This window comes from Hemiscyllium ocellatum, chromosome 7, assembly GCF_020745735.1.
Source record: "Hemiscyllium ocellatum isolate sHemOce1 chromosome 7, sHemOce1.pat.X.cur, whole genome shotgun sequence".
Taxonomy (NCBI): Eukaryota; Metazoa; Chordata; class Chondrichthyes; order Orectolobiformes; family Hemiscylliidae; genus Hemiscyllium; species Hemiscyllium ocellatum.
Genome location: NC_083407.1, coordinates 114,505,915 through 114,532,760, shown reverse-complemented (window position 1 = coordinate 114,532,760; position 26,846 = coordinate 114,505,915). Strand labels below are relative to the sequence as shown.

At 44.4% G+C, this 26,846-nt stretch overlaps 1 protein-coding gene across 1 annotated transcript in view; it reads right to left on the bottom strand.

Moving 5' to 3' along the window:
- zgc:112416 (uncharacterized protein LOC550509 homolog) overlaps nucleotides 1-26,010 on the bottom strand; it is a 43,287-nt gene extending 17,277 nt beyond the window's left edge. The window contains exons 1-4 of the mRNA XM_060828170.1: nucleotides 25,846-26,010; nucleotides 20,717-20,777; nucleotides 11,834-11,907; nucleotides 7,019-7,168 (exon numbers count right to left, since the gene is read on the bottom strand). Coding sequence (XP_060684153.1) covers nucleotides 7,019-7,168; nucleotides 11,834-11,907; nucleotides 20,717-20,777; nucleotides 25,846-26,010 — 450 coding nt within the window. The remainder of the gene's footprint in view (nucleotides 1-7,018; nucleotides 7,169-11,833; nucleotides 11,908-20,716; nucleotides 20,778-25,845) is intronic.
- Between the last annotated feature and the right edge of the window lie 836 nt (nucleotides 26,011-26,846).

The window sequence follows — 26,846 nt, the reverse complement described above, 5'->3', positions numbered from 1 at the left end:
CGGCTGCAGTTCCTCACAGACTGCGTTGTTCATTTGGAGTGGCAGTTGGACACACTAAGGAGCATGTAGGGAGCAAAGAGTGTGATAGACACTAGGTACAGGGAGATGGTCACACCGCAGGTTCACTCAGGTAGATGGGTGACTGTCGGGAGAGGCAGGCAGTTAGTGCAGGAGTCTCCTGTGGTTGTTCCCCTCTCTGACAAATATACAGTTTTGGATACTGTTGGGGGGGGGGAATAGCTTCTTGGGGGTGTATAAGAGCAGCGTTCAGGTCTGTGGCACCACAAGTGGCTCTGCTGTAGAGCAGGGTCAGGAAAGATCCAAGCAAGTGATAGTAATAGGAGACTCACTGTTAGGGACAAGGACAGGCATTTCTATAGCTGCATTCGAGACTCCAGGATGGTGTGTTGTCTATCTGGTGCCAATGTCAGGGATGTCTCTGAGTGATTTCATGAAATCCTTAAGGGAGAAGGTGAGCAGCGAGAAGTTATTGTGCAAATTGGAACCAATGACTTCGGTAGAGCGAGGGATGAGGTCCTGCAGAGTGAGTACAGGGAGTTAGGAAAGAGGCTGAAAATCAGGACCTTGAAGGTAGGAATCTCTGGGTTACTACCCGTGTCACATGGTAATGAGGCAAGGCATAGAAAGTTAGGATAGATAATTGTCTGGTTACGGAGCTGGTGCTAAGGGCAGGATTTCATGTTCTTGGATCATTGTGACCTCTTCTAGGACAGGGGTGACCTGTAAAGAAGGACAGGTTTTCCCTAAGCAAGAGGGAAGCCAATCTCCTCACAGGGAAGTTAGCTAGTGCTATTCAGGAGGGTTTAAACTAGAGTGGCAAAGGACTGGGAACAGAGCAGCAGGTTAGCAAGTGGAGGGATTGAGCGGACCATAGATGTTAGGAACAGTAAATCAGAAAGAAAGGACAGCCAGAGACAGGTAAACGAACATGACTAATAGGCTGACGTGTGTTTATTTCAATACAGGGAATACTATAGGGAAGGCAGATGAGCTTAAATCCTGGATCAGCACATGGGACTGTGTTGTTGTGGCCATGACAGAGAGAGGGACAGGACTGACTGCTCAATGTTCCATGGTTTCTTTGTTTTAGACAAGACAGAGAGGAAGGTAAAAGAGGTGGAGGAGTTGCATTACTAATCAGGGAGGACATAGTGGAGGGCTCATCCACTGAGGGAATAAGGGGCAAGCTCAAAAGTACAATGGGTGCAATCACTCAGATAGGATTATACTATATACCCCACCCCCCTCCGTTCCAACAGCCACTGAGACATTGAGGAACAAGTATGTTGGCAGATTATGGAAAGATGCAATCACAAGATGCCTTAGTGGGTGATTTTAACTTCCCCAATATTGACTGGGACTCCCTGACAGCAAGAGGCTTAGATGGGGCGGAATTTGTTAAGTGCATCCAAGAGGTTTCCTTGAAACAATATGTGGATAGTCCAAATAGAAGAGGGGCCATACTGGAACTGGAATTGGCTATTGAGCCTGGCCAGATAACTGACCTTTCAGTGGGAGAGCATTTTTGAAACATTGATCACAACTCCTTAAGTTTTAAGATAGCTATGAGAAAGGATAAGTCAGGACTTTACAGGAAGGTTGCAAATTGGGGGAGGGCAACTTATGTCAATATTAGGCAGGACCTAGGAAGTGTAAATTGGGAAGAGCTATTATTGGGCAAGTCCAAGTTTGACTTGTGGAAGTTGTTTAAAGACCTGCTGATGCAAGTTTAGGATCAGCATTTCCAGTGAGGAGAAAGGGCAAGGATGGTAAGATAAAGGACCCTTGGATAATGAGGATGGTTGTGAATTTAGTTAGAGGGAAGAAAGAAGCATATGTAATGTCTAGGAAGCTAAAATCAGACAGAACCTGTGAGGAATATAAAAAAAGCAGGAAAGAACTCAAGCAAGGAATTAGGAGAACATGAAGGGGCCATGAATTGACCGTGGCAAGTAGGATTAAGGACTATCTCAAGGCATACTATACATATATTAAACCCAAGAGGATAACTAGGAAGAAATAGGACCACTCAAGGATCAAGGATGGAACTTGTGCTTGGAGGCAGAGCATGTGGGTGAGTCCTAAATGAGAACTTTGCATCAATATTCACCCAGGAGAAGATATGAAGAACAATGAGATTAGTTTGGAGCATGCTAATGTACTTTGGCATTTTGAGATCAAGGATGTAGTGGCATTGGGTCTCCTATAAGAGCATTAAGGTGGATAAATCCCCAGAGTCTGATTGTTATCTACCCCATGTTGATAAGAGAGGCAATACAGGAGATTGCTGAGGCCTTGACTAAGATCTGTAAATCATCACTAGCTACTGGAGAGATCCCGGCAAGTAGCTAACGTTGTTCCTTTGTTCAAGAAGGGAATTAGGCATAATCCAGGAAACTATAGACCGGTGAGTCTCACATCAGTGGTTGGGAAGCTATTGGAGAGGATCTTTAGGGATAGGATTTATGCGCATTTGGAAAGGCATAGGGACAGTAAGCATGGCTTTGGGCAGGTCAGGTCATGTCTTAATAACTTGTTTGACTTTTTCGAGGAGGTGACAAAGGTGATCAATGAGGGTAGAGCAGTGAATGTTGTCTACATGGATTTTAGTAAGGCTTTCAACAAGGTCCCTCATGGTAGGCTCATCCAGAAGATCAAACTGTACGGGATCCATGGTGACTTGGCTGTGTGGATTCAGAATTGGCTTGCCCATAGAAGGCAGAGGGTAGTGGTGGAAGGGTGTTTTTCCAGGTTGGATGTCTGTGACTACTGATGTTCCACAGTGATCTGTCTTGGGACCTTTGTATTTGTGATATACATAAATGACTTGGATGAAAATCTAGATGGGTGGGTTAGTAAGTTTGCAGATAATACAAAGATCAGTGGAATCTGGAATGCACTGCCAAAGGTGGTGGCAGAGACATGTATGTTGGGGGCATTTAAGGGACTTTTAGATAGCGCATAAATATGCAAGGAATGGAGGGATATGGACCATGTGCAGGCAGAAGAGATTAGTTTGACTTGTTGTCATGTTTGGCACCACATTGTGGGCTGTACTGTTCTATGTTCTATAAAAGATCGAGCATTACTTGGCTAGAGTGGACTGGGAGCAGATACTTTCAGCTAAGTCCGTGTCAGAACAGTGGAACACGTTCAAGAAGAAAATAGGGAGAGTACAGGGCCAACATGTTCTCATAAAGAAAAAGGGTGAGACCATCAATTCCTATGAACCCTAGATGTCAAGGGAGAGACAGCATTGGATCAGAGTAAAAGGGGAGTCATATGGCAGATATCTAGGGCTCAAAACAGCAGAAGTCCTAGAAGAGTATAGAACGTGCTAGGAGAGATTTAAAAAGGTGATTAGGGAGCAAAAGGGGACATGAAAGAATAATAGCAGATAAAATAAAGTGAAATTGTAAGTTATGTTAAAGTACATTAAGGGCAAAAAGATAACTCAGGAAAGAATAGGGGACCATTAAAGATCACAGTGAGTGGAGCCAGAAGGTGTAGGTAGAGTTCCAAATGAATACTTTGTGTTCGTGTTTACTCATGAGTGGGATGACGTGGATGGCGAAATCAGGGAGAAGAACTGTGATACACTTAAAGAAATTGGCATTGACAGAGAGAAGGTTCTGAGTGGTCTTGTAGGTTTAATAGTAATACTCCCGACCTCAATAAAATAAATCACAGGTTTTCAAGTGAGACATGGGAGGAAATAGCGGGGATTAAATTAGATTACTTACAGTGTGGAAACAGGCCCTTCGGCCCAACAACTTCACACCGGCCCGCCAAAGTGCGACCCACCCAGACCCATTCCCCTACATTTACCCTTTCACCTAACACTATGGGCAATTTAGCATGGCCAGTTCACCTAACCTGCACATTTTTGGATTGTGGGAGGAAACCGGAGGAAATCCACGCAGACACAGCACATATAAACTACATACAGCAGAGGCCTCAATACTGACACCTGTGGGGCCCCACTGGGTACAGACTTCCAGTCCTCCACACAGACAGTCACCTGAGGCAGGAATTGAACCAGGGTCTCTGGCGCTGTGAGGCAGCAGTGCAAACCACTGTGTCCATGCCAGGATGCTGGCAATAATTTTCAATTTCGCTCTTGCCACAGAAGAGGTGCCAGAGGAGTGGAGGAAAGCAAACAACATACTGCTCTTCAAGAAGGCAGCAATGGATAAACTAAGAATCTAAGGTCAGTCAGCCCTACCTAGCAATGAGGAAACATTTGGAAGCAATTCTGAGGGATAGAAGTAATCTGCATGTGCAGAGGCAGGAATTACTCAAGAACAGTCTGCTTGATTTTTGTTAAGGGAAGACCATGGCTGAGCAACTAGAATAAATTCTTCAAAAAGGTGATCAGGTCTGTAGATGAGATATGTAAATGCAAAGGATTCAAAATATTCTAGTTGACTTCAGCATGACATTTGATAAGGTCCCACATGGGATATTGACAGCATATCTGGATCCAAAGAACCTTAGTTAATTTGATTGAGAATTGGCTGAGGGACAGAGGATGATGGTTGAGGAAGGACTGGAAGTGTGTACCCAGTGGGGCCCCACAGTGTCAGGATTGAGGCCCTTGCTGTATGTAGTTTATATAAATGATTTGGACTTGAATGTTGGAGGGTTGATTGGTAAGTTTGTGGATGATATGAAAATTGTTAGGTAGTAAATAATGAGAAGGAGAAACTTACATTCCATGAGGATATAAATGATCTGGTCACATGGGCTGATCAGTGGCAAAACGGATAAATGTGAGGTGATGCACTTGAGCAGGACAAATAAGGCAAGGAAATACAGGCTGAACAGTAGGACCCTGGGAAGCACCAAAGAATGCATGTACACCTTAATGTATCAGGACAAGTGGATAGAATAGTTCAGAAGGCAAGTGGGATAAGCCGAGGCACAGAGCTTAAGAGCAGGATCATACTGGGAGGGTATAAGATATTCATTAAGGCCACATCTGGATATTGTGAGCAGTTCTGGAATCCACATTATAGAAGGGATGTGATGGCACTGGAGATAAAGTGTAGATGTTACCTGGGCTGGAGAGTTTCAATTTTGAAGAGAGATTGATTTGATTTGATTTGAATTGATTTATTGCCATTACATGCACCCAAGTCCAGTGAAACATTTTGTCTTGTGAGCCATACAGGCAAATCATAACAAACAAGGACATACAGATCACAGGGTGTTTGGACAGAGCGAGACATACAAGGCTGCAGGGGAGGCACCAAAGCAAGATTAACATGAGATTTGAAATTAGAGAGGTCAGCAGAGAACAGCAGGGAAGAAGCTGTTCTTGAACCTGTTGGTACGCATGTTCAAGCTTCTATATCTTCTGCCTGATGGAAGAGGTTGGCAGAGAGTATTACCAGGCAGGGAGGGACTTTTGATGTTGTTGGCAGCCTTTCTGTGGCAATGGAACGTGTAGATGGAGCCTATGGTTGAGAGGTTGGCTTGCATGATGGTCTGAGCTATATACACAACTTTGTCTAGTTTCTTATTGTCCTGGGCAGAGCAGTTGCCGTACCAAGCCATTACGCACCCAGATAGAATGCATGTGGTGCATCCTAAAAGTTGGTGTGGATTATTATGGGTATGCCGAATTTCCTAAACTTGCTGAGGAAGAAGGGGTGTGGTTGTGCCTTCTTGATCATTGCATTGACGTGGAAGGTCGAGGACAGATTGTTGGTTATTGTCATTCTGACGAACCTGACGCCCCTGGTACAGACTTGGGGTTGTTTTCGTTCGAGCAGAGGAGATTGAGAGGGAACATGATTGTAATGGATGAAATTATGAGGTGCATAGAAAGGGGAGACAGGAAGAAACTTTTCCCCTTGGATGGAAAATGTCCTCACGCAGATGATGGTCGGAACTTAGAACCCATTTCCTGTAAGGGTGGTAGAAGCAGAAACCTTCATAACATTTAAGAAGTATAGTATTTACATGTGCGCTTGTGATGCCAAGGCATACCAGACTATAGGCCGAGTCCTAAAAAATGGTATGAGAATAGCTAGGTGGTTGTTTTTGACTCCAGTGGACTCAATGTGCATAAGGACCTTTTTCTGTGCTGCAGACCTCTATGACTCTAGGAGTTCCTCTGAGCCTTTCCTGTACGGAGCAGTTTCTAGGGCAAGCTAAGGGCTAGAGAGAGGGAGGGAGAGAGAGAGAGAGAGAGAGAGAGAGGGACGGTGTGTGTGTGTGTGTGTGTGTCAGACAGAGAATCAATGGGCAATGGACAATAAGGATGCAAGGTAAAGACAAGGGCTGCAGATGCTGGAAACCAGATTCTGGAGTAGAGTGGTGCTGGAAAAGCACAGCAGGTCAGGCAGCATCCGAGGAGCAGGAACATCGACGTTTCGGGCAAAAGCCCTTCATCAGGAATACAGGGTGAAGGATGCAGAAGACTAGAATGTGTGACTAGGAATCCTCTGGTGTTGGCTACAGAACTGGGAAGAGGCTTTGAATCAGTAATATCCTAATGGATATTAGCATGTATCTTAATTATAACTAATGGATCAGCAATATCCATTAATTGCCAATGGAATAAAGAATTCGTTTTTTATGATCTGTGTGCAGTGTGTGTGTTTAAATCATCTGTTACAGTTTATATGAAAATAAGATCGTATATTTCATCAGTGATCCAACGTTACATTTCTGACTATTATATTGTCATGGGAAGAAAGAGTGATAGGAGTCAAAAAGACTGCACATAGCAAATAGTTAGGGTACTGCATGGAGACGTGATGGAGTCAGTTTTTTTACTCAAAATAGAAATTTCTGTGAAACAGTTCATATCTTAAAAAAAATACTGCGGATGCTGGAAATCTGAAATAAAAACAGAGAATGCTGGAAATGCGCAATAAATATAGCAGCAACTGTTGAGAGAAAACTGTTTCTGAGAACACGGAGTATTTCCAGCTATGACCGTTTTGCGGTCTCTACTTGAACCAGGAGGCATTTCCTGTTGCCTTACCGTATGTTGGATGATCTGAGGTGGTTCTGGTGGATGATGCTGGTAGACCTGAATTGGTGGTGCATGGTGAATGGGTTCCAGCCGGCGGTGCCGCCTCCGGGTTCCTCCCCAGGTGTGTGGCCGGGAGCACTCATCCAATATGTGCTGCTCCTGAAAAAGTAACCTTGAATTATACACGCTGGTTGAGCCTATTTAGCATGCTTCAGTCGTCCTTCTCTTTTTATCTCTGTTTCTCACCATTTTACACAGCAGCACTTTCAAATGAGCATGTTTAGAAACCTACAGGTGAACAGGCACGAACATGGGTGCTGCTGATCCATACACATTCAGTGTACCATGGTTGCTAAGCATTGTTCAAAATCCTAAAACAATAACCTGCTTCCGCCTTGGCCAGTGATCAGGCTTTCAGAATTTCAGAACCTTGCAGGGTAGAATGCACCTGCAAGATCCCAGGCTGTCAATAATTCAACTCTGAAAGGGATAATTACACAAATCTCCTCTTTTGCTTTAATTCTTTTCATTCCCCAAATTGAAATGTACTGCCTGAAAGGATGGCTGAACAGACTGAATAGCTATCTTTCAAAAGGCAATTAGATATACGGTCAAAAAAGTTCAGAACGATAGAAAGAGTTTGTTCTGTATTGTGTTTTTCAGGCAAGATGGCCTCCTTTGTCACATGGGCTTTTCAGACGTCCCTGACAGTCTAGAATAAGAATCAATTTGGCAAAGAACAAGACTTGAAAGCGAAAACTGGAACTTGTGGAAATCAACCATTCACTCGACCAGCTGAGTTCTGCTTTGTTAATGCAGATCAGTTTCTGATTTATTTATGATCCTTTGACACTGTAGAATAGTTAGCTTTACTTAGACTGTGTGGAATTCACCAGTAACTGCGCCTTAACTTGCAGTAAGGCCCATTTCCCATTTTTTTCCCTTTCAAGGAACATGGACATCACTGGCAAAGCCAGATTTGTTGTCCATCCCCAAATCCTTCAAATTAAGTGGCTCACTTGACCACTTCAGAGGACACTTATGAGTCAATAATATTGTGATGGGATCAGGAGTCACATATAGACTCGATAAGGAAACCTTCCCTAAATTATATCAGTGAACTAGATGGGTTCGACAATAATTGATAATAATGGCTATGGTCACCATTACTGAAGCTGGCTTTCAACTCCAGACTTACGAAATCACTCCATGCTCTAGCCACACCTTATCTCTGTAATTTCTGCAAACCTCCAGATAGATGAGCTTCTCTGTGGAGGAGTGGAGGCAGAGCGAGGGTCCATAGGCCTCAGGCTTAGCCCCCTGCCTTCAAATACACTATCTGGCATAAGGAGAAGTGGTAGTAAAATCCAGCTTTCTGTTTTCTGGCCTTGAGCCGATATGTTATCCAAGCTGGCACTCAGCCTCCTATTTAAGAAGGGTCAATTTTGTGTGGTAGCCTTTTTCTGGTACTTTGGCAAATGTTTTCTTACAATCCATTGATACAACATTCACTCTACTAACATCCAATGCATTCCGCCCCATCAAAAACATCAACGCGATTGGAATATCCAATCTGTCTTTTACCAATCTATGCAGGTGCTCCATCGAATCTCTCCAAGTGCCTGTCCACCTCATCCACGATTAGCTGACTGATTTGAAGTTACTAAAAATGTCTGTAAAGAGTTTCTTGGATAAGGCAATTACGTTTGCCAATGTTCAATCTAATGGCTATTCCCCTACCTAGGGATAATTGGAAGATTAGCAAATCCTTCAGCTAGTTCCACCCCTATCACCTTTTATGAAAGTTCTTACCTAATACCGTCAAAATTGACCTTCCTAAAATTTAGAGCTTCAACTTTTAGATCTGGTCTATCCTTTTCCATCACTATTTTAAAACGAATAGAATTATCGTCGCTGGCCACACCTCAGTCACCTGCCCTGCCTTATTTCCCAAGAGTAGGTCAGGTTTTGCACCTTCTCTAGTAGGTACATCCACATATTGAATCAGAAAGTTTTCTTGTACACACTTAACAAATTCCTTTCCATCTAAACCCTTAACACTACGGCAGTCCCAGACTACGTTTGGAAAGTTAAAATCCCCTACCATAACCACACTATTATTCTTAAGCATAACTGAGATCTCCTTACTAATTTGTTTCTCAATTTCCCTTTGACTATTAGGAGGTCTATAATACAATCCCAATAAGGTGATCATCCCTTTCTCATTTCTCAGTTCAACCCAAATAACTTCCCTGGATATATTTCCAGGAATATCCTCCCTCAGCACAGCTATAATGCTATCCCTTATCGAAAACGCCACTTCCCCTTCTCTCTTGCCTCCCTTTCTATCCTTCCTGCAGCATTTGTATCCTGGAACATGTGGTGCATATGGCATACCCATAATAATCCACACCAACTTTTAGGATGCACCACAAGCTGCTAGTCCTGTCCATCCCTGAGCCATGTTTCTGTAATTGCTATGATATCCCAGTTCCATGTTCCTAACCATGCCCTGAGTTCATCTGCCTTCCCTGTTAGGCCCCTTGCATTGAAATAAATGCAGTTTAATTTATCAGCCCTACCTTGTTCTCTGCTTTGTCCCTGCCAGCCCTCGCTTCTTTTCTCACCTGTACCAGTCTCAGATCGATCTCTTTCCTCACTATCTCCCTGGGTCCCACACCCCCACCTTACTAGTTTAAATCCTCCTGAGCAGCTCTAGCAAATCTCCCTACCAGTATATAGTCCCCTTCCAATTCAGGCGCAATCCTTCTTGTACAGGTCACTTCTACCCCAGAAGAAATTCCAATTTTGACAGTATTAGGCAAAAACTTTCAAAAGCTGATTGGGGGCAGATATTCGCAGGTTAAAGGGATGGCTGGAAAATGGGAAGCCTTCAGAAATGTGATAACGAGTCCAGAGACAGGATACTCCTGTTAGGTTGAAAGGAAAGGCTGGTAGGTGTAGGGAATGCTGGATGACTAAAGAAATTGAGGGTTTGGTTAAGAAAAAGAGGAAGCATATGTCAGGTATAGACAGGATAGATCGAGTGAATCCTTAGAAGAGTATAAAGGCAGTAGGAGTATACTTAAGAGGGAAATTAGGAGGGCAAAACGGGGACAAGAGATAGCTTTGGCAAATAGAATTAAGGAGAATCCAAATACATTAAGGACAAAAGGGTAACTAGGGAGAGAATAAGGCCCCTCAAAGATCAGCAAGGCAGCCTTTGTATGGAGCCGCAGGGGATAGGGGAGATGCTAAATGAGTATTTTGCATCAGTGTTAACATTTGAAAAGAATATGAAAGATAGAGAATGTAGGGAAATAGATGGTGGCATCTTGAAAAATGTCCATATTATCGAGGAGGAGGTGCTGGATGTCTTGAAATGCATAAAGGTGAATAAATCCCCAGGACCTGATCAGGAGTACTCGAGAACTCTGTGGGAAGCTAGGGAAGTGATTGCTGGGCTTCTTGCTGAGATATTTGTATCATCGATAGTCACAGGTGAGGTGCCGGAAGACTGGAGGTTGGCTAACATGGCCACTATTTAAGAAGGGAACTATAGACCAGTGAGCCTGACGTCAGTGGTGGGCAAGTTGTTGGAGGGAACCCTGAGGGACAGGATGTACATGTATCTGGAAAGGCAAGGACTGACTGGGGATAGTCAACATGGCTTTGTGCGTGGGAAATCATGTCTCATAAACTTAATTGAGTTTTTTGAAGAAGTAACAAAGACGATAGATGAGGGCAGAGTAGTAGACGCAATCTATATGGACTTCAGTAAAGCGTTTGACAAGATTCCCCATGGGAGTCTGGTTAGCAAGGTTATATCTCATGGAATACAGGGAGAACTAGCCATTTGGATGCAGAACTGGCTCAAAGGTAGAAGACAGAGGGTGGTGTTGGAGGGTTGTTTTTCAGACTGGAGGCCTGTGACCAGTGGAGCGCCATAATGATCGGTGCTGGGTCCTCTACTTTTCGTCATTTGTGTGTGTGCATAAGAGGTACAGTTAGTAAGTTTGCAGATGACACCAAAATTGGAGGTGCAGTGGACAGCAAAGAAGGTTACCTCAGATTACAACAGGATCTTGATCAGATGGGCCAATGGGCTGAGAATTGGCAGATGGAGTTTAATTTAGATAAATGTGAATTGTTTCAGTTTAGAAACGCATATCTTAGCAGGACTTATTCACTTAATGGTAAAGTCCTAGGGAGTGTTGCTGAACAAAGAGACCTTGGAGTGCAGGTTCATCGCTCCTTGAAAGTGGAGTCGCAGGTGGATAGGATAGTGAAGAAGGTGTTTGGTATGCTTTCCTTTATTGGTCAGAGTATTGAGTACAGGAGATGGGAGGTCATGTTGCGGCTGTACAAGACATTGGTTCGGCCACTGTTGGAATATTGCGTGTAATTCTGGTCTCCTTCCAATCAGAAAGATATTGTGAAACTTGAAAGTGTTCAGAAAAGATTTACAAGGATGTTCCCATGGTTGGAGGATATGAGCTGTAGGGAGAGGCTGAATAGGCTGGGGGTGTTTTCCCTGGAGTGTCGGAGGCTGAGGGGTGACCTTATAGAGGTTTACAAAATTATGGATAGGGTAAATAGACAAAGTCTCTTCCTTGGGGTGGGGGCAGTCCAGAACTAGAGGGCATAGGTTTAGGGTGAGAGGGGAAAGATATAAAAGAGACCGAAGGGGCAACTTTTTCACCCAGATGGGGGTGCCAGGGGAAGTGGTGGAGGGCTCCTGTTGAAGTCTGCAAATTGTAAAGCTTTGCCTGCGCATGCACGGCTCTGGGGGGGAGCGGTTTGGCATCTCCTCCCGATGCTTACCCTCAGTTTTTGCAGCAAGCCTTTTCTTCGCTTCAGTGCACTGTGTAGCGCATCGCCCTGTCCATCCAAACTGCCTGCACAGAAAACAAACACAATGTTTGACAAGCGCTTCAGTCCTCTTCTCAAAGCACACAAAAAAAGTGAAGAAATGGGAACAACGTCTCACCAAATTGGACTGCAGGAAAAGAAACCAAATTAACACTGGGGAGGAGGAAAAGAGAAATCGATGGAGTTTGGGACAGAGCTTATAAAACAGAAGAGCATCGTTTTGGGAGGGTCTTTGAAAGTAGGGTGAGAGTTTGCAAAAGTTTCAGGAAACAATTCAGAGGGTGGGAGTACAGTCACAGAAAAAGCAATCATCACAGGTGGAGGGCAGAGGAAGTGGTTTGTATAGAATGTAGGACATGGAACATAGAACTGTATAGCACAGGAGGGGACCCTTTGGTCCATTATGTTGTACCAAACATGTCACCAAATTAAACTAATCCCTTCCCCCTGCCTCTGGTCTGTATCTCTCCATTCCTTGCATATTCATGTGCTTATCTACAAGTCCCTCAAACACTCCTAACACACCTGCCTCTACCATCACACTGGCAGTGTGTTTGAGACCCCTACCACTCTCTGTAAAAACACTTGCCATCCACATCTCTTTTGAACTGTCCCCTTCTCACCTTAAATGCCTGCCCCCCTAATCGTTTCAACTCTGGGAAAAAGATTCTAACTGTCAACCCTATCTATGCATCTCATAATTTTATAGATTTCTATCAACTTTCCTCTCAGGCTCCACCACACAAGAGAAAACAAGCCAAGTTTTTCTAGCCTCTCCTTATAGCTCATACCCTCTAATCCAGGCAGCATCTTGGTAAACCTCTGCTGCACCTTCTCCAAAACCTCCACATCCTTCCTGTCATGTGGTGACCAGAACTGAACACAATACTCTAAGAGTGGCCGAACCAAAGTCTTGCAAATCTGCAAGATGACATCCTAACTCTTGTACTCAATTCCCCAAATAATAAAGACAAGCACTTCTTTACCACTCTATCTCCTTGTGTGGCTGCTTTCAGGGAACACAAGATTCCCCTGTACCTCAATGCTGTTCAGGGTCCTGCCATTAACTCTATACTTTTCCTTAACATCTGATCTCCCAAAGTGCAGCACCTCACATTTACCTGGATTAAACTCAATCTGTCATTTCTCCAACTATATCTACAACTGGAGGAGAAAGTGAGGACTGCAGATGCTGGAGATCAAATGTGTTGCTGGAAAAGAGCAGCAGGTCAGGCAGCATCCAAGGAGCAGGAGAATTGACGTTTTGGGCATGAGCCCTTCTTCAGGAAACATATCTACAACTGACCTATATCCCACTGTATCCTTTGACAACCTTCCACACTATTCACAACTCCACCGATCTTTGTATCATCTGCAAACTTACTAACCCACCCATCTAGATTTTCATCCAAGTCATATACAAACAGCAGAGGTCCCAGTACAGATCCCTGCAGAACACCACTAGTCACAAACCCTTCTTCTACCACTACCCTCTGTCTTCTATGGGCAAGCCAATTCTGAATCCACACAGCCAAGTCATTATGAATCTGGTGCATCTTAACCTTGTGGATGAGGGACCTTATCGAAAGCTTTAGTAAAATCCATGTAGCCAACATCCATTGCTCTACCCTCATCAATCACCTTTGTCACCTCCTTGCAATGGAAAAGCAGGTGGCCTCCATGAAACAATATCTGAACTCAGTCAACGACATCACTGCAGGTCAAAGGTGTGATGGGTGGCTCCACTTAGATTAGATTACTTACAGTGTGGAAACAGGCCCTTCAGCCCAACAAGTCCACACCAACCCGCCGAAGCGCAACCCCTACATTTACCCCTTACCTAACACTAGGTGCAATTTAGCATGGCCAATTCACCTGACCCGCAGATCTTTGGACTGTGGGAGGAAACCGGAGCACCCGGAGGAAACCCACGCACGCAGACACGGGGAGAACGTGCAAACTCCACACAGTCAGTCGCCTGAGGCGGGAATTGAACCCGGGTCTCTGGTGCTGTGAGGCAGCAGTGCTAACCACTGTGCCACCGTGCCGCCCTAACTTACTGATCTCTGAAATCCTCTCTATCATTCACAAATCTCTGGTCAGGCAAGGCTGTTTTTCCTATACCCAAGAAAAGTGGCACAGTGGCTCAGTGGTTAGCACTGCTGCCTCATAGCACCAGGGACCTGGGTTCAACTCCAGCCTTGGGTGGCTGGCCATGTGGAGTTTGCACGTTCTGTCTGTGTTTGTGTAGGTTTGCTCCGGTTTCCTCCCATAGTCCAAAGATATGCAGATTAGGTTAGATAGGGCATGCTAAATTGCCACAGTGTCCAGGGATGTGCAGGCTAGGCAGGTTAGCCATGAGAAATGCTGGGTTATAGAGATTAGGTAGTGGGATAGGTTGCTCTTTAGAGGGTTGGTGTGGACTCGATGGCTGAATGGCTTGCTTCCACACTGTAAGCATTCTGTGTGACTCCAACCAGTGGAGCATTTATCACCCCAAGACCCATTGATTCCAGTTTTGCTCACACTCCTTGATGCCACACTCGTTTGAATGCAGTCTTGATGTCAAGGGCTGTCACTCACGCCTCACCTCCGGAATTCAGCTGTTTGAACTAAGGCTGTGATGAGGTCAGGAGCTGAGTGTCCCTGCCAGAACCCAAACTGGGCGTCACTGAGCAGGTTATTGCTGAGCAGATGCTGCTTGGTGGCACTACATCTGCCATGACCAGTGCCTGGGGGACATTGGCTTGAGAGAGGATGCTGAAAATGTGTTGCTGGAAAAGCGCAGCAGGTCAGACAGCATCCAAGGAACAGGAGATTTGACGTTTCGGGCATAAGCCCTTCTTCAGGCTTATGCCCGATACGACGAATCTCCTGTTCCTTGGATGCTGCCTGACCTGCTGCGCTTTTCCAACAACACATTTTCAGCTCTGATCTCCAGCATCTGCAGTCCTCACTTTCTCCTTGAGAGAGGATGCCCATGTTGGTACGCATAGCCTGCCACTGGTCTTGCAGGAGTTTGCAAAGCCAGTGTTGGTGGTTTGTGCTGTAGGCTGAACATCGTCCATGATGCATACAGCCACTCTGGAGATAATGAGATGGCTATTGGGTTTGGGATCTTGTACTTTGATCACTCTGTTCCCCAGCCATTTGAATGATGGACTGGTGCATTGGAGTCGATGTTAGATTTCTTCAGAAATGTCTGCATGCAATTAGAGGAGGCTCTTATGGTATGGGAAATGATCCACGTTGTCCATGGGTTCACCATGGATTTTGATGCTCAGGGATGATGGTGGACAGCAATGTATTGTGTGGCAGTGTAGTGCTGGAAAAGCACAGCAGGTCAGGCAGCATCCAAGGAGCAGGAGAATCAACGTTTCGAGTATAAGCCCTTTCTGATGAAAGTAGGCTGGAACTTCTTTCACTGGATCATAGGGGATTGAGGGGTTACCTTATGAAGGCTTGTAAAATAATGAGAGGCATTGATCAGGTCGAGAATAAAGGTCCTTTTCCATAGGATGGGGGAGTTCAAAACTAGAGGGCATATTTTTAAGGTGAAAGGAGAAAGTTTTAAAAAGTTCATGAGGGGTAGCTATTTTATACTGAGTGGTTTGTGTGTGGAGTGAACTGGCAGAGGAAGTGGTGAGTGCAGGTAAAGTTACAACATTGAAAAAACATTTGGACAAGGACATGAATAAGAAAGATTTGCAGGAATATGATCCAAACACAGGCAAGTGGGATGAGTTCAGTTTGGGAAAATGGTCGGTGTGGTCTGATTTCATGCTGTATGACTCTATGACTCTGAGTATGCGCACATGCAAGTGTCATCTGCGCACTGCAGTTCAATGACAGAAGTCAGGGTGGTCTTGGTTCTGGTCTGGAGTCAATGAAGGTTGAACAGTTTCCCACTTATCTTAATTCCATTCAATGGGGAGTTTTGCTGAGATGGGGTGGGGTGCTGCAGCAAGAGCATTGGTGTAATGATGCAGCCCTGAATGATCGTAGTTCAAATTGGATGCTGTGGTGGATTGATTGATTTTAGACAAGTTGCTGGTTGAGATTTCTTCTCTTTACTCTTATAACCATACAGCATAGAAACGGTCTCTTCAGATGAACCAATTTTTGCCTTCCTGACATCCTTCTTAAGAATGCCTCTACAATCATTATCGTCTTCAAGAGATTCAGTTGATCTCAGAACTTCAATATCTTTAACCATCCATTGTTCCCTAATCTGACTAACCTTGCATTTCACTCTAACAAGAACATAATGCCCCTAAACTCTCATTAGCAAACTTTTGAAAGCCTCCCACTTCTCAGTCGTCCCTTTAACTGTAAACTGTCTACTCCAAAAATCTTCTGGAAGTTCTTGTTTCATATCCTTAAATTTGCTGTACTCCAATTAAAAAGCTTTCACTTTCATGGAAGACTTATCCTTTCCTAGAACTGTTTTAAAACCAACAGTGTTACGTTCACGAGTCTCAAAGTGCTCCCCTGCTAACACTTCAGTCACCTGCCTTGCCTTTTACCCCAGAGAAGGGCAGATTTTGCCCCTTGATAAAGAAACATTTCTTGAACACATTTAACAACTTCTTTACCATCCAAACCTTTAACACCAGAGCAGTCCTCATCAATGTATGAAAAATTACAATTCCCTACTACAACAACTTCATTATTCTTACATATATTTGAGATCTCTCCACATATTTGCTTCTCAATTTCCCTGGGACGACTGGGGGCCTATAGTAGAATCCCAACAAGGTGATCATCCCTTTCTTATTTCTGATTTCAACCCATATATTTTCACTAAATGATTCCTCAGAAATGCCTTCTCTAATGACAGCAGTGGTGTTTTCCTTAATTAAAAACGCCACTCCTCTTCCTCTTTCACCTCCCTTTTTATCCTTCCTATAACATCTAAAACCCAGAATATTGAACAGCCTGTCCCGTCCTTCCCTCAGCCATGTTTCTGTAATAGCTATGACATGCCAGTTGCATGTTCCCATACCTGAGACCCGGGTTCAATTCCCGACTCAGGCGACTGACTGTGTGGAGTTTGCACGTTCTCCCCGTGTCTGCGTGGGTTTCCTCCGGGTGCTCCGGTTTCCTCCCACAGTCCAAAGATGTGCGGGTCAGGTGAGTTGGCCATGCTAAATTGCCCATGGTGTTAGGTAAGGGGCAAATGTAGGGGTATGGGTGGGTTGCGCTTCGGCGGGTCGGTGTGGACTTGTTGGGCCGAAGGGCCTGTTTCTACAATGTAAGTAATCTAATCTAAAGTCTGAACCACTAAATATACACTACTATCTACAAAAGTCCCACTTTCCTGCATTGGGCCCAGAACTTTGAATATTTTTTTCATTTCAGCTGTGCATCCAAGTAATTGTTAAAAGTTCTGATGTTTCCCGCCTCAACTACTCTCCCAGGCAGTGCATTCTAGACACCCACCGCCATTTGAGTACTCCCCTCTAAAACTCTTTGAAAATGATTCCCCCTTGTTATTCACCCTTCAACTCAGGGGAACAGCTGCTTTCTACTCACCTTGTCCATGCCTTGCATCATTTTATACATCTCAGATCCCCCATCAACCTTTTCTGCTCCCGATAATCAATAATAACCAAGGCCACACTTGGAATATTGCATTCAATTCTGGTCGCCATATTACAGGAAGGATGTGAAGGCTTTGCAGAGGGTGGAGAAGAGGTTTACCAGGATGCTGCTTGAATTAGAGGGTGTGAGCTACAAGGAGAGGCTGGAAAAACTCAGGTTGTTGGTGTCTTTGGAGTGGCAGAGGCTGAGGAGAGACTTGATGGAAGTCTAGAAAATTACAAAGCGCACAGAGAGACTAGATAGTTAGAATCTTTCTAGGGGGCATGCATTTAAGGTGAGAGCGGGAAAGTTCAAAGGAGGTGTGAGGGACAAGCTTTTTTTGACAGAATCTGGAACGTGCTGTAGTGGTGGTGATGGAGGAATAAACAATAAGAGTGTTTAAGAGTCTTTTAGATAAGCACATGAATATGCAAGGAATGGAGGGCTATGGACAAAGGGCAGGCAAAAGGGTTTAGTTTAATTGAGCTGAAGGGTCCATTCCTGTGCTGCGCAGTTCTGTGTTCTATGTGCTGTGACTTCCTTGAGGAACATTCTCAATAAGGTGCATAAGATTTCTAGACAACTTTGAACAAAAGATTTTATAAATGACTTAAACATCATTGGATCTTTTTTTTATTAATTCATTTTTGTGGGGTGTGAGTGACGCAGGCAGGCTAGCATTTATCGCCTGTCCCTAGCTGCCCTTGAGAAGGTAGTTGTGAGCTACGTTTCTTGAAACCACTGCAGTCCACAATGCCCTGAGGGAGGGAATTCTGTGGTTTAAATGTGGCTTGAAAAGATAAACTAATGGCAGAATATAGCTCAATGGTACATTTGCTTGATTTTAGTTTATTATTAAATATTTTATTCTATGTTCTCATGTAATACATATATCTCCAATTGTACATCTTCCCCTTATTTGTCACTGAGTATATTCCACTGTTCTCCAGTGCTGTATGAATCTTTAGACAAAAGAACAAAAGGAACGGAATAGAAGGAGCAGGCCATCTGCCCCACGGTCTCTGCTTTTGTTGGGAGCATAGGCTGTCAGGGAAGGATGTCGTTCAAATGTGGAACTTTTTCAAGGAACAGATACAACGTGTCCTTGATATGTATGTACCTGTCAGGCAGGAAAGAGATGGTCGTGTGAGGGAACCTTGGTTGATGAGGGAGGTTGAATATCTAGTAAAGAGGAAGAAGGAAGCTTACATAAGGTTGAGGAAACAAGGTTCAGACAGAGCGTTGGAGGGATACAGGATAGCCAGGAGGGAGCTGAAGAAAGGGATTAGGAGAGCTAAAAGAGGGCATGAAAATCTTTGGTGGGTAGGATCAAGGATAATCCCAAGGCCTTTTATGCGTATGTGAGAAACATGAGAATGACGAGAACGAGGGTAGGTCCGATCAAGGACAGTAGTGGGAGACTGTGTATTGAGTCGGAAGAGATAGGAGAGGTCTTGAATGAGTACTTTCTTCAGTATTTACAAATGAGAGGGACCATATTGTTGAAGAGGAGAGTGTGAAACGGACTGGTAAGCTAGAGGAGATACTTGTTAGGAAGGAAGATGTGTTGGGCATTTTGAAAAACTTGAGGATAGACAAGTGCCCCGGGCCTGACGGGATATATCCCAGGATTATGTGGGAAGTAAGAGAGGAAATTGCAGAGCCATTGGCAATGATCTTTTCGTCTACACTGTCAACGGGGTTGGTACCAGGGGACTGGAGAGTGGCGAATGTTGTGCCCCTGTTCAAAAAGGGAATAGGGATAACCCCGGGAATTACAGGCCAGTTATTCTTACTTCGGTGGTAGGCAAAGTAATGGAAAGGGTACTGAGGGATAGGATTTATGAGTATCTGGAAAGACACTGCTTGATTAGGGACAGCCAGCACAGATTTGTGAGGGGTAGGTCTTGCCTTACAAGTCTAATTGAATACTTTGAGGAGGCGGCCAAGCATGTGGATGAGGGTAGAGCAGTGGATGTAGTGTACATGGATTTTAGTAAGGCATTTGGTAAGGTTCCCCATGGTAGGCTTATGCGGAAAGTCAGGAGGCATGGGATAGTGGGAAATTTGGCCATTTGGATAGAGAACTGGCTAACCGGTTGAAGTCAGAGAGTGGTGATAGATGGTAAATATTCAGCCTGGAGCCCAGTTACAAGTGGAGTTCTGCAGGGATCAGTTCTGGGTCCTCTGCTGTTTGTAATTTTTATTAATGACTTGGAAGAGGGAGTCGAAGGGTGGGTCAGTAAATTTGCAGACGATACGAAGATGGGTGGAGTTGTGGATAGTGAGGAGGGCTGTTGTTGGCTGCAAAGGGATATGATGCAGAGCTGGGCTGAGGAGTGGCAGATGGAGTTCAACCCTGCCAAGTGTGAGGTTGTCCATTTTGGAAGGACAAATTAGAATGCGGAATACAGGGTTAACGGTAGGGTTCTTAGTCAGGTGGAGGAGCAGAGGGATCTTGGGGTCTATGTTCATAGATCTTTGAAAGTTGCCATTCAGGTGGATAGAGCTTGTAAGAAGGCCTATGGTGTATTAGCGTTCATTAGCAGAAGGATTGAATTCAAGAGTCGTGAGGTGATGTTGCAGCTCTACAGGACCTTGGTAAGGCCACATTTGGAGTACTGTGTGCAGTTCTGGTCGCCTCACTTTAGGAAAGATATGGAAGCTTTGGAGAGGGTGCAGAGGAGATTTACCAGGCTGTTGCCTGGAATGGAGAATAGGTCGTACGAGAATAGGTTGAGAGTGCTAGGCCTTTTCTCATTGGAACAGCGAAGGATGAGGGGTGACTTGATAGAGGTTTATAAGTGATCAGGGGAATAGATAGAGTACGTGGATAGGTGCTTAAGCTGGGACAAATGTTCGACACAACATCGTGGGCCGAAGGGCCTGTTCTGTGCTGTATTGTTCTATGTTCTATGTTCTTTGACATTCAAACAGATCACGGTTGATCATCTAGCTCTAGATTTCAAAGTACCAGACATCCTGGATATCTAACTGTTTCACAGTTCACAGCGACTTTAATCTCATAACATACTGTACAGCTGTATTTATATTAATAAACAACCCATTCACATTGTGAGCATCAATTCAACCACATCCCTCACATCCTTATCTAAAGAGGTGAGGTGTTCGGGCTGAGCAGTACCCTGTACATGAATTGCTTAGTATAAGGGCCAGAATGGATATGATGGGTTAAGTGGCCTCCTTCTGTACCGTAACAATTCTATCATTCTTTCTCAAACATGAACTTACGTGCTGTGGATGCTGCTGTATCTGAACGCTCGTCCAAGTTCTCGCGTTCGTTCTCCAGTTTCTGAAATTAAAAACAATTGAAGTTCAACTTGTGGATCAGACTTTTGTGGGGAATACGTTTTGACAAAGCCGCACTTTCCCTTCTGTGCTCAGGGCCAGTATACTCTTCACTGAGTTTGGGTTCTACAGCAGCTAAGTTCTAACACTGCAACTTCAAGCCAAGAAAGTGAGCACTGGTCAGATATTTTATTATAGAGTGCGCTTTGTTCTTGCTTAAATCATATGCCAGTCTCCCAGAAGTAGTGAGCAGGTCATAATCAGGAATGGCAAGCTGGGTTTACAGTTGAGTGCTAATGAAGCAGAGATGTGCTGCCCCACACCACCACCCCCTCCCCCCCCCCCCCCACCCCCTCCCCCGGCAGTTACCCCAATTGGAATACCCCATTTTTACATTTAGTTTTTGTCTTCAATTTTTGCATGCACACAAATAACCCCAAAAGGGTATCATGCAACAAAGATAAAACTTCAAAACAGTTGACCATTTTGGAAGCTGATGAAAGCATTTGTTCTTCATAGGAGCGTAGTCAGGGTCAAATTTGTGACACGACAAGCAAGCTCAGCTGTACAGGAGGGAAGGAAGGAGAAAGGAGGAGCGCTAGTGACAGCGAAATCATTAATTCGGGCAACAGGGAGTCTTTGCGTTTGGCCACGGATATGACTCTAGGGTGGTATACTGTATCTCAGGAAGTCACAGAGTGGCTACAGATGTTCTTTTGAGAGAGAGTGAACAGCCAGAAATTGTGACTCACATTGATCCCAATGACTTGGAAAGGTCACACAATAAGAGTGGGCGGCACGGTGGCACAGTGGTTAGCACTGTTGTCTCACAGCGCCTGAGACCCGGGTTCAGTTCCCGACTCAGGCGACTGACTGTGTGGAGTTTGCACGTTCTCCCCGTGTCTGCGTGGGTTTCCTCCGGGTGCTCCGGTTTCCTCCCACAGTCCAAAGATGTGCGGGTCAGGTGAATTGGGCATGCTAAATTGCCCGTAGTGTTAGGTAAGGGGTAAATGTAGGGGTATGGGTGGGTTGCGCTTCGGCGGATCGGTGTGGACTTGTTGGGCCGAAGGGCCTGTTTCCACACTGTAAGTAATCTAATCTAATCTAATCTAAGAGGATAAGGCAGATGAATGATTGGCTGAACGGGGCGGTGCTGAACGAAAGATGTTAGATTCCTGGGGCTGGCTGTGTGGAGATGACACCATACAAGATGGGTTGCTCCTGCACAGAGCCAGAAGTGAGTTCCGCACATGGCATTTTGCTAGTGCTATTGGGAAGACTTTGAACTAACTTGGCAGAAGTGTGTGAACAAAGAGAGAATTTCAGAGAAGAAAACCATGGTCCACAAAATATTTAGAGAGCCAGACAATACTAACATCGGGAACAGTAAGTTAATAGGTGAAATTGGAGAAATTAACAAAATCCAAGTCAGGGTTACTGAGCACATGTGTGAATGTATGAAATATAGTAAATAAGATTGGGGAGTTAAAAGCATCGCAGATTGTCATAGATCATAGAGACTTACAGCATAGAAACAGGCCCTTTAGCCCAACATGTCTACGCTGACTAACAAACATCAAATTATACTAATCCAATTTACTAGTACTTGGTCAATAGTCTACTATGCCCTGGCATTTTAGGTGCTCATCCAGATACTGGTTCAAATTTGCAAGAGTACCTGTCTCCACTACCCACTCAACCAATGTGTTCTATATTTCTACCACCTTCTGTATTAAAGAACCTTCCCTCAGATCCTCTCTCAACTACATTCTCCTTACCTTAAACTTATGCCCTCTAGTCTTAGACACATCTGCCATGAGGAAAAGATTGTCACGATCTACCTTCTATGCTTCTCACAATTTTGTACACCTCGATCAGATGCCTCCTCTGCTCCAAGGAGAACAAACAGACCATGCAGGCTCTCCTCATAATTCATACTTCCCATTCCAGGCAACATCCTGGTGAATCTCCTCTAAATCCTCTCCAGTGCAACGGCAGCCTCCAACAGTGTGGCAACCATCTATGGCCTAGCTAATGTTTTATTGACTTCCTTGCTCCTATATTCTATATCCCAGCTAATGAACGCAAGCATCCCCTATGCCTTCTTCATCGCCCTGTCTACCTTTGCTGACACCTCTTCGGGGATCTATGGACTTGTACAGCAAGTTCCCTTTGTTCCTCAGTACTGAGGGGGCCTACCATTCATTGTGTATATCATTCCCTTATTAGACCTCCCGAAATGCATCATATCATTGTTATCAGGATTAAATTTCTTCTGCATTATTCTGCCCAATTTACCACCTGATCAACAGCAGACTGTAGCCTGACAGCATCAACAATACCAATTTTCAAGTCATCAGCAAACTTATTAATCTACGTTCACCTTCAAGCCATTAACCTACACAGCAAACAGCACCGGTCCCAGTACCAACCATTGTGGTACACCACTGGTCACAGGTTTCCAATCATGTAAACAACCCTGCACCATCACTCTATTCCTCCTGTCTAAGCCATGTGGAAATACGTTGTGGAAAATAACAGACATCTGCTCAGGAAGGGCAAGAATCACTGAAAAATATTCCTGAGAATAAGATAATAGGAAAAGATATTAAAAGAAGGGAAGGAGGAGAGCACTGCAATGCTGCAGAAAGACAAGATCCCAGAGGTTGCACCGATAGATTGGGCAGGTTCAGACAGAGAAGAGGAGATTTAATATAAGTTTTCAAGATTATGAGAGGTATGGATAAAGTAGATCGGGAGAAACATTTCATGCTTGTAAAAAAAAATGATAGGGCACAGATTTAAACTGATTTGCAAAATAGTAAATGTGATGTGAGAAGATTTTCCACCCAATAAAACCATCTCAAATACATTTCCTGGAAATGTGCTAGGGACGGATTCAACTGAGGCATTCAAGAGAGCATTCGATGATTTCTTGAAAATAAATAACATCCGAAGGTTATGAGGAGGGCGGGGGAAGAACAGCAGCAAGACAAAATAATTGTTGGAGAGCCAGCGAAAACATCATGGGGCCAATTGCCCTCCTGTGTGCCAGGACAATTCTGTGATTCTGTGATTTCAAATTCTCTTAATGGGCACATGCCTCAATGTGTTGTAGAGTGTGGCACTGGAAAAGCACAGCAGGTCAGGCGGCATCCGAGGAGCAGGAGAGTCGATGTTTAGTGTGTAAGCCCTTCATCAGGAACGCTGAAGAGCTTATGCATGAAAAATTGACTCCCCTGCTCCTCGGATACTGCCTCTCCTGCTGTGCTTTTCCAGCGCCACATTTTTGGACTCTGATTGCTGGCATCTGCAGTCCTCACTTTCTCCTGCATGTCAAAATATTCTTGTCATGCGGTTTGGCTGAGTGCTGACAATCTTTACCTCATTCATCAACAGAGGAATCTGACAATGGTGCAGGGGACTATTCAGGTGGGTGCACAGAAGTTAAAAGGAACGCACTTGGAAGAGAGGAAAGTGCAGTCAGTGAAGAGACACTGTTCTCTGCAGCCGGAAGCATTAGAATCATTGAATCATGTCGTGCAAAAGAGGTCTTGGTGGCCCATTGAGTCTGCATCAACCCTTGAGAAACACTTTGAGCTTCAACCTAATCACATTGACCAGCCCTTGGCCCACAGCCTTGAATGTTATGATGTGTCAAGTGCTTATCCGGGTTTTTTTTAAAGGATGTGAGGCAATTTGCCACTACCACCCCCTCCAGGCAGCGCATTCTAGACTGTCACCACCCTCAAGGTAAGAATGTTTTTCCTCACATTCCACCTCCACCTCCTGTCTTTCATCTGTGTCTCCTCGTGACTGACTCTTCAATGAGGGGACAGCTGCTCCTTATCTACTCTGTCCATGCTCCTCATAATCATGTACACCTTAATCGGATTGCCCCTCAACCTTCTCTGCTCCAACAAAAACAACCCAAGCCTACCTAACCTTTCCTCATAACTTAAATTTTCCATCAGAGCAGGATCTTAGTCAATCGCCTCTGCACCCACTCCAGTGCAATCACAGCCTTCCTGCACCATGGCAACCACAACAACACACAGGACTCTAGCTGTGGTCTCAAAGTTCTGTACAACTTCAACATAACTTCCCTGCTTTTGTAATCTGTGCCCCAACTGATAAAGGTAAGTACCTTTTTCATCACCCGACGAACATTTCTTTCTTCATTCAGAGATCTGTGGACAAACACTCCAAGTCCCATTGTTCCACAGAATTCCTGGTGTCATGCCATTCAAGGAATACTTCCTTATAAATAATTTCTTCCAAAGTGTATCACCTCACACTTTTCAGGGTTAAGTTCCATCTGCCATTTATCTACCCATTTAACCACTCCAGTTTATATCTAGTAGCCCAAGACACTCAACCTCGCTGTTAACCACCTGACAAATCTTTATCATATCCACAAACTTATTAATCCAACTCCTCCCTGCGCCCCACACAGCCATCTCTGTCGGTTATACACGTGACAAATAACTGGGGAGCCAGCACAGGTCCCTGTGGTATGTCTCGGAAACTGGCTTCCAGTCACTATAGCTTTCTGTCATCACTCTCTGCCTCCTACAAGTGAAAGCCAATTTTCAATTCACTTTATCAAGATACACTGTGCATTCCAGATGCATTTGCCTTCTTGTTTAGTGTCCTATGTGGGACCTTGTCAAAGGCTTTGCTGAAATCCATATATACATACCTGGGAATTATCTCACAAAATTGAAACATATTTGTTAGGCATGACCTTCCCCTGACAAAGCCACGCTGACTGTCCCTGATCAAGCCTTGTCTCTCCATGTGGAGATAAATGATCTCTTTCAGAATGTTCTCCAATAGTTTCCCTACCGCTGATCTGTAGTTCTCTGACTTATCCCAACAACCCTTCTTAAATATCTGAATCGCATTAGTTGTTCTCCGACCTCTGGCACCTTCCCTGTGGCCTGAGAGGGATTAAAAATTTGGGTCAGTGCCCCTATAATCTCCTCCCTTGTCTCTCAGAATAGCCTGGGACACAATTCATCTGGAGCTGGAGACTTGTCCACTTTTAAGCCAGCCAACACTTCCAATACCTTGTCCTTCCACGTGTCAATTTGCTCAAGCACCTCGTAGTCTCTCCCCCTGGGTTCAACACCTTCATCCTCATTCTCTTGGGTGAAGATTATTGTGAAGTATTGGTTCAACATTTTACCAATGACCTCTGGTGCTACCCACAGATTACCCCCTTGGTCTCTCATGGGCTCTACTCTTTCTCGGGTTGTCCTCTGCCTATTTGATATACTTGTAGATTATCTTGGGATTTTCCCTCCTTTTACCAGCCAGAGCTTTCTCAATAATCTGAAGATTGTGCAGGTAAAGAAAGTTTCCTCAGAGTTGAGACGGAACTTGGAATGAGAGGAAAAGGATCTTGTTGTTATACACGTTGGGAACCAGCAAGACAGATCGGACCAGGAAAGAGACTCTGGTGAGGAAATGTAAGCAGGGAGGGGCTAAATTAAACAGGCAGACCACAAAGATAATAATCTCTGAATTATTATCTGAGCCACAGGCAAATCAGCATGGGGTATAAAAAGGATTAAACAGTTGAAAATGTGACGAAAAGATTGGTTTTAGAAGAATGAGTTTTGACTGATGGAGTACCGAGAGGCAACGGTACCATTGGGATGGAGTTCACTTGAACTGTACTGGGACCAGTGTTCTCACAAGTCATATAGGGCTGCAGAGAAGGATTTATACTTTTGGAAGTGTGTGGAGGGTTCATGTGAGGTGAGATTTGGTAAGTTAAGCAGAAAGGACAAGGTGATAGTGAAGGTTAGTGATGAAGGGCATTGATAAGCAGTGTGACAAGAAAGGACAGGGTGTACAAACATAACAGTACATCAGCAAATAAGGTCAGAGTTGGGGAAAGTGGTAATTAAAATTTTTTTCAATCTGAATGCTTGCAGCTTTCATAGCATGTTCGCTGAATTGATAGCACAATTATAAATGAGTGTAATGCTACAGAACGTTGCATGCAGGTCCAGCAAGTAATCACAAAGGCAATTGGAACGTTGGCCTTCAATGCAAGAGGATT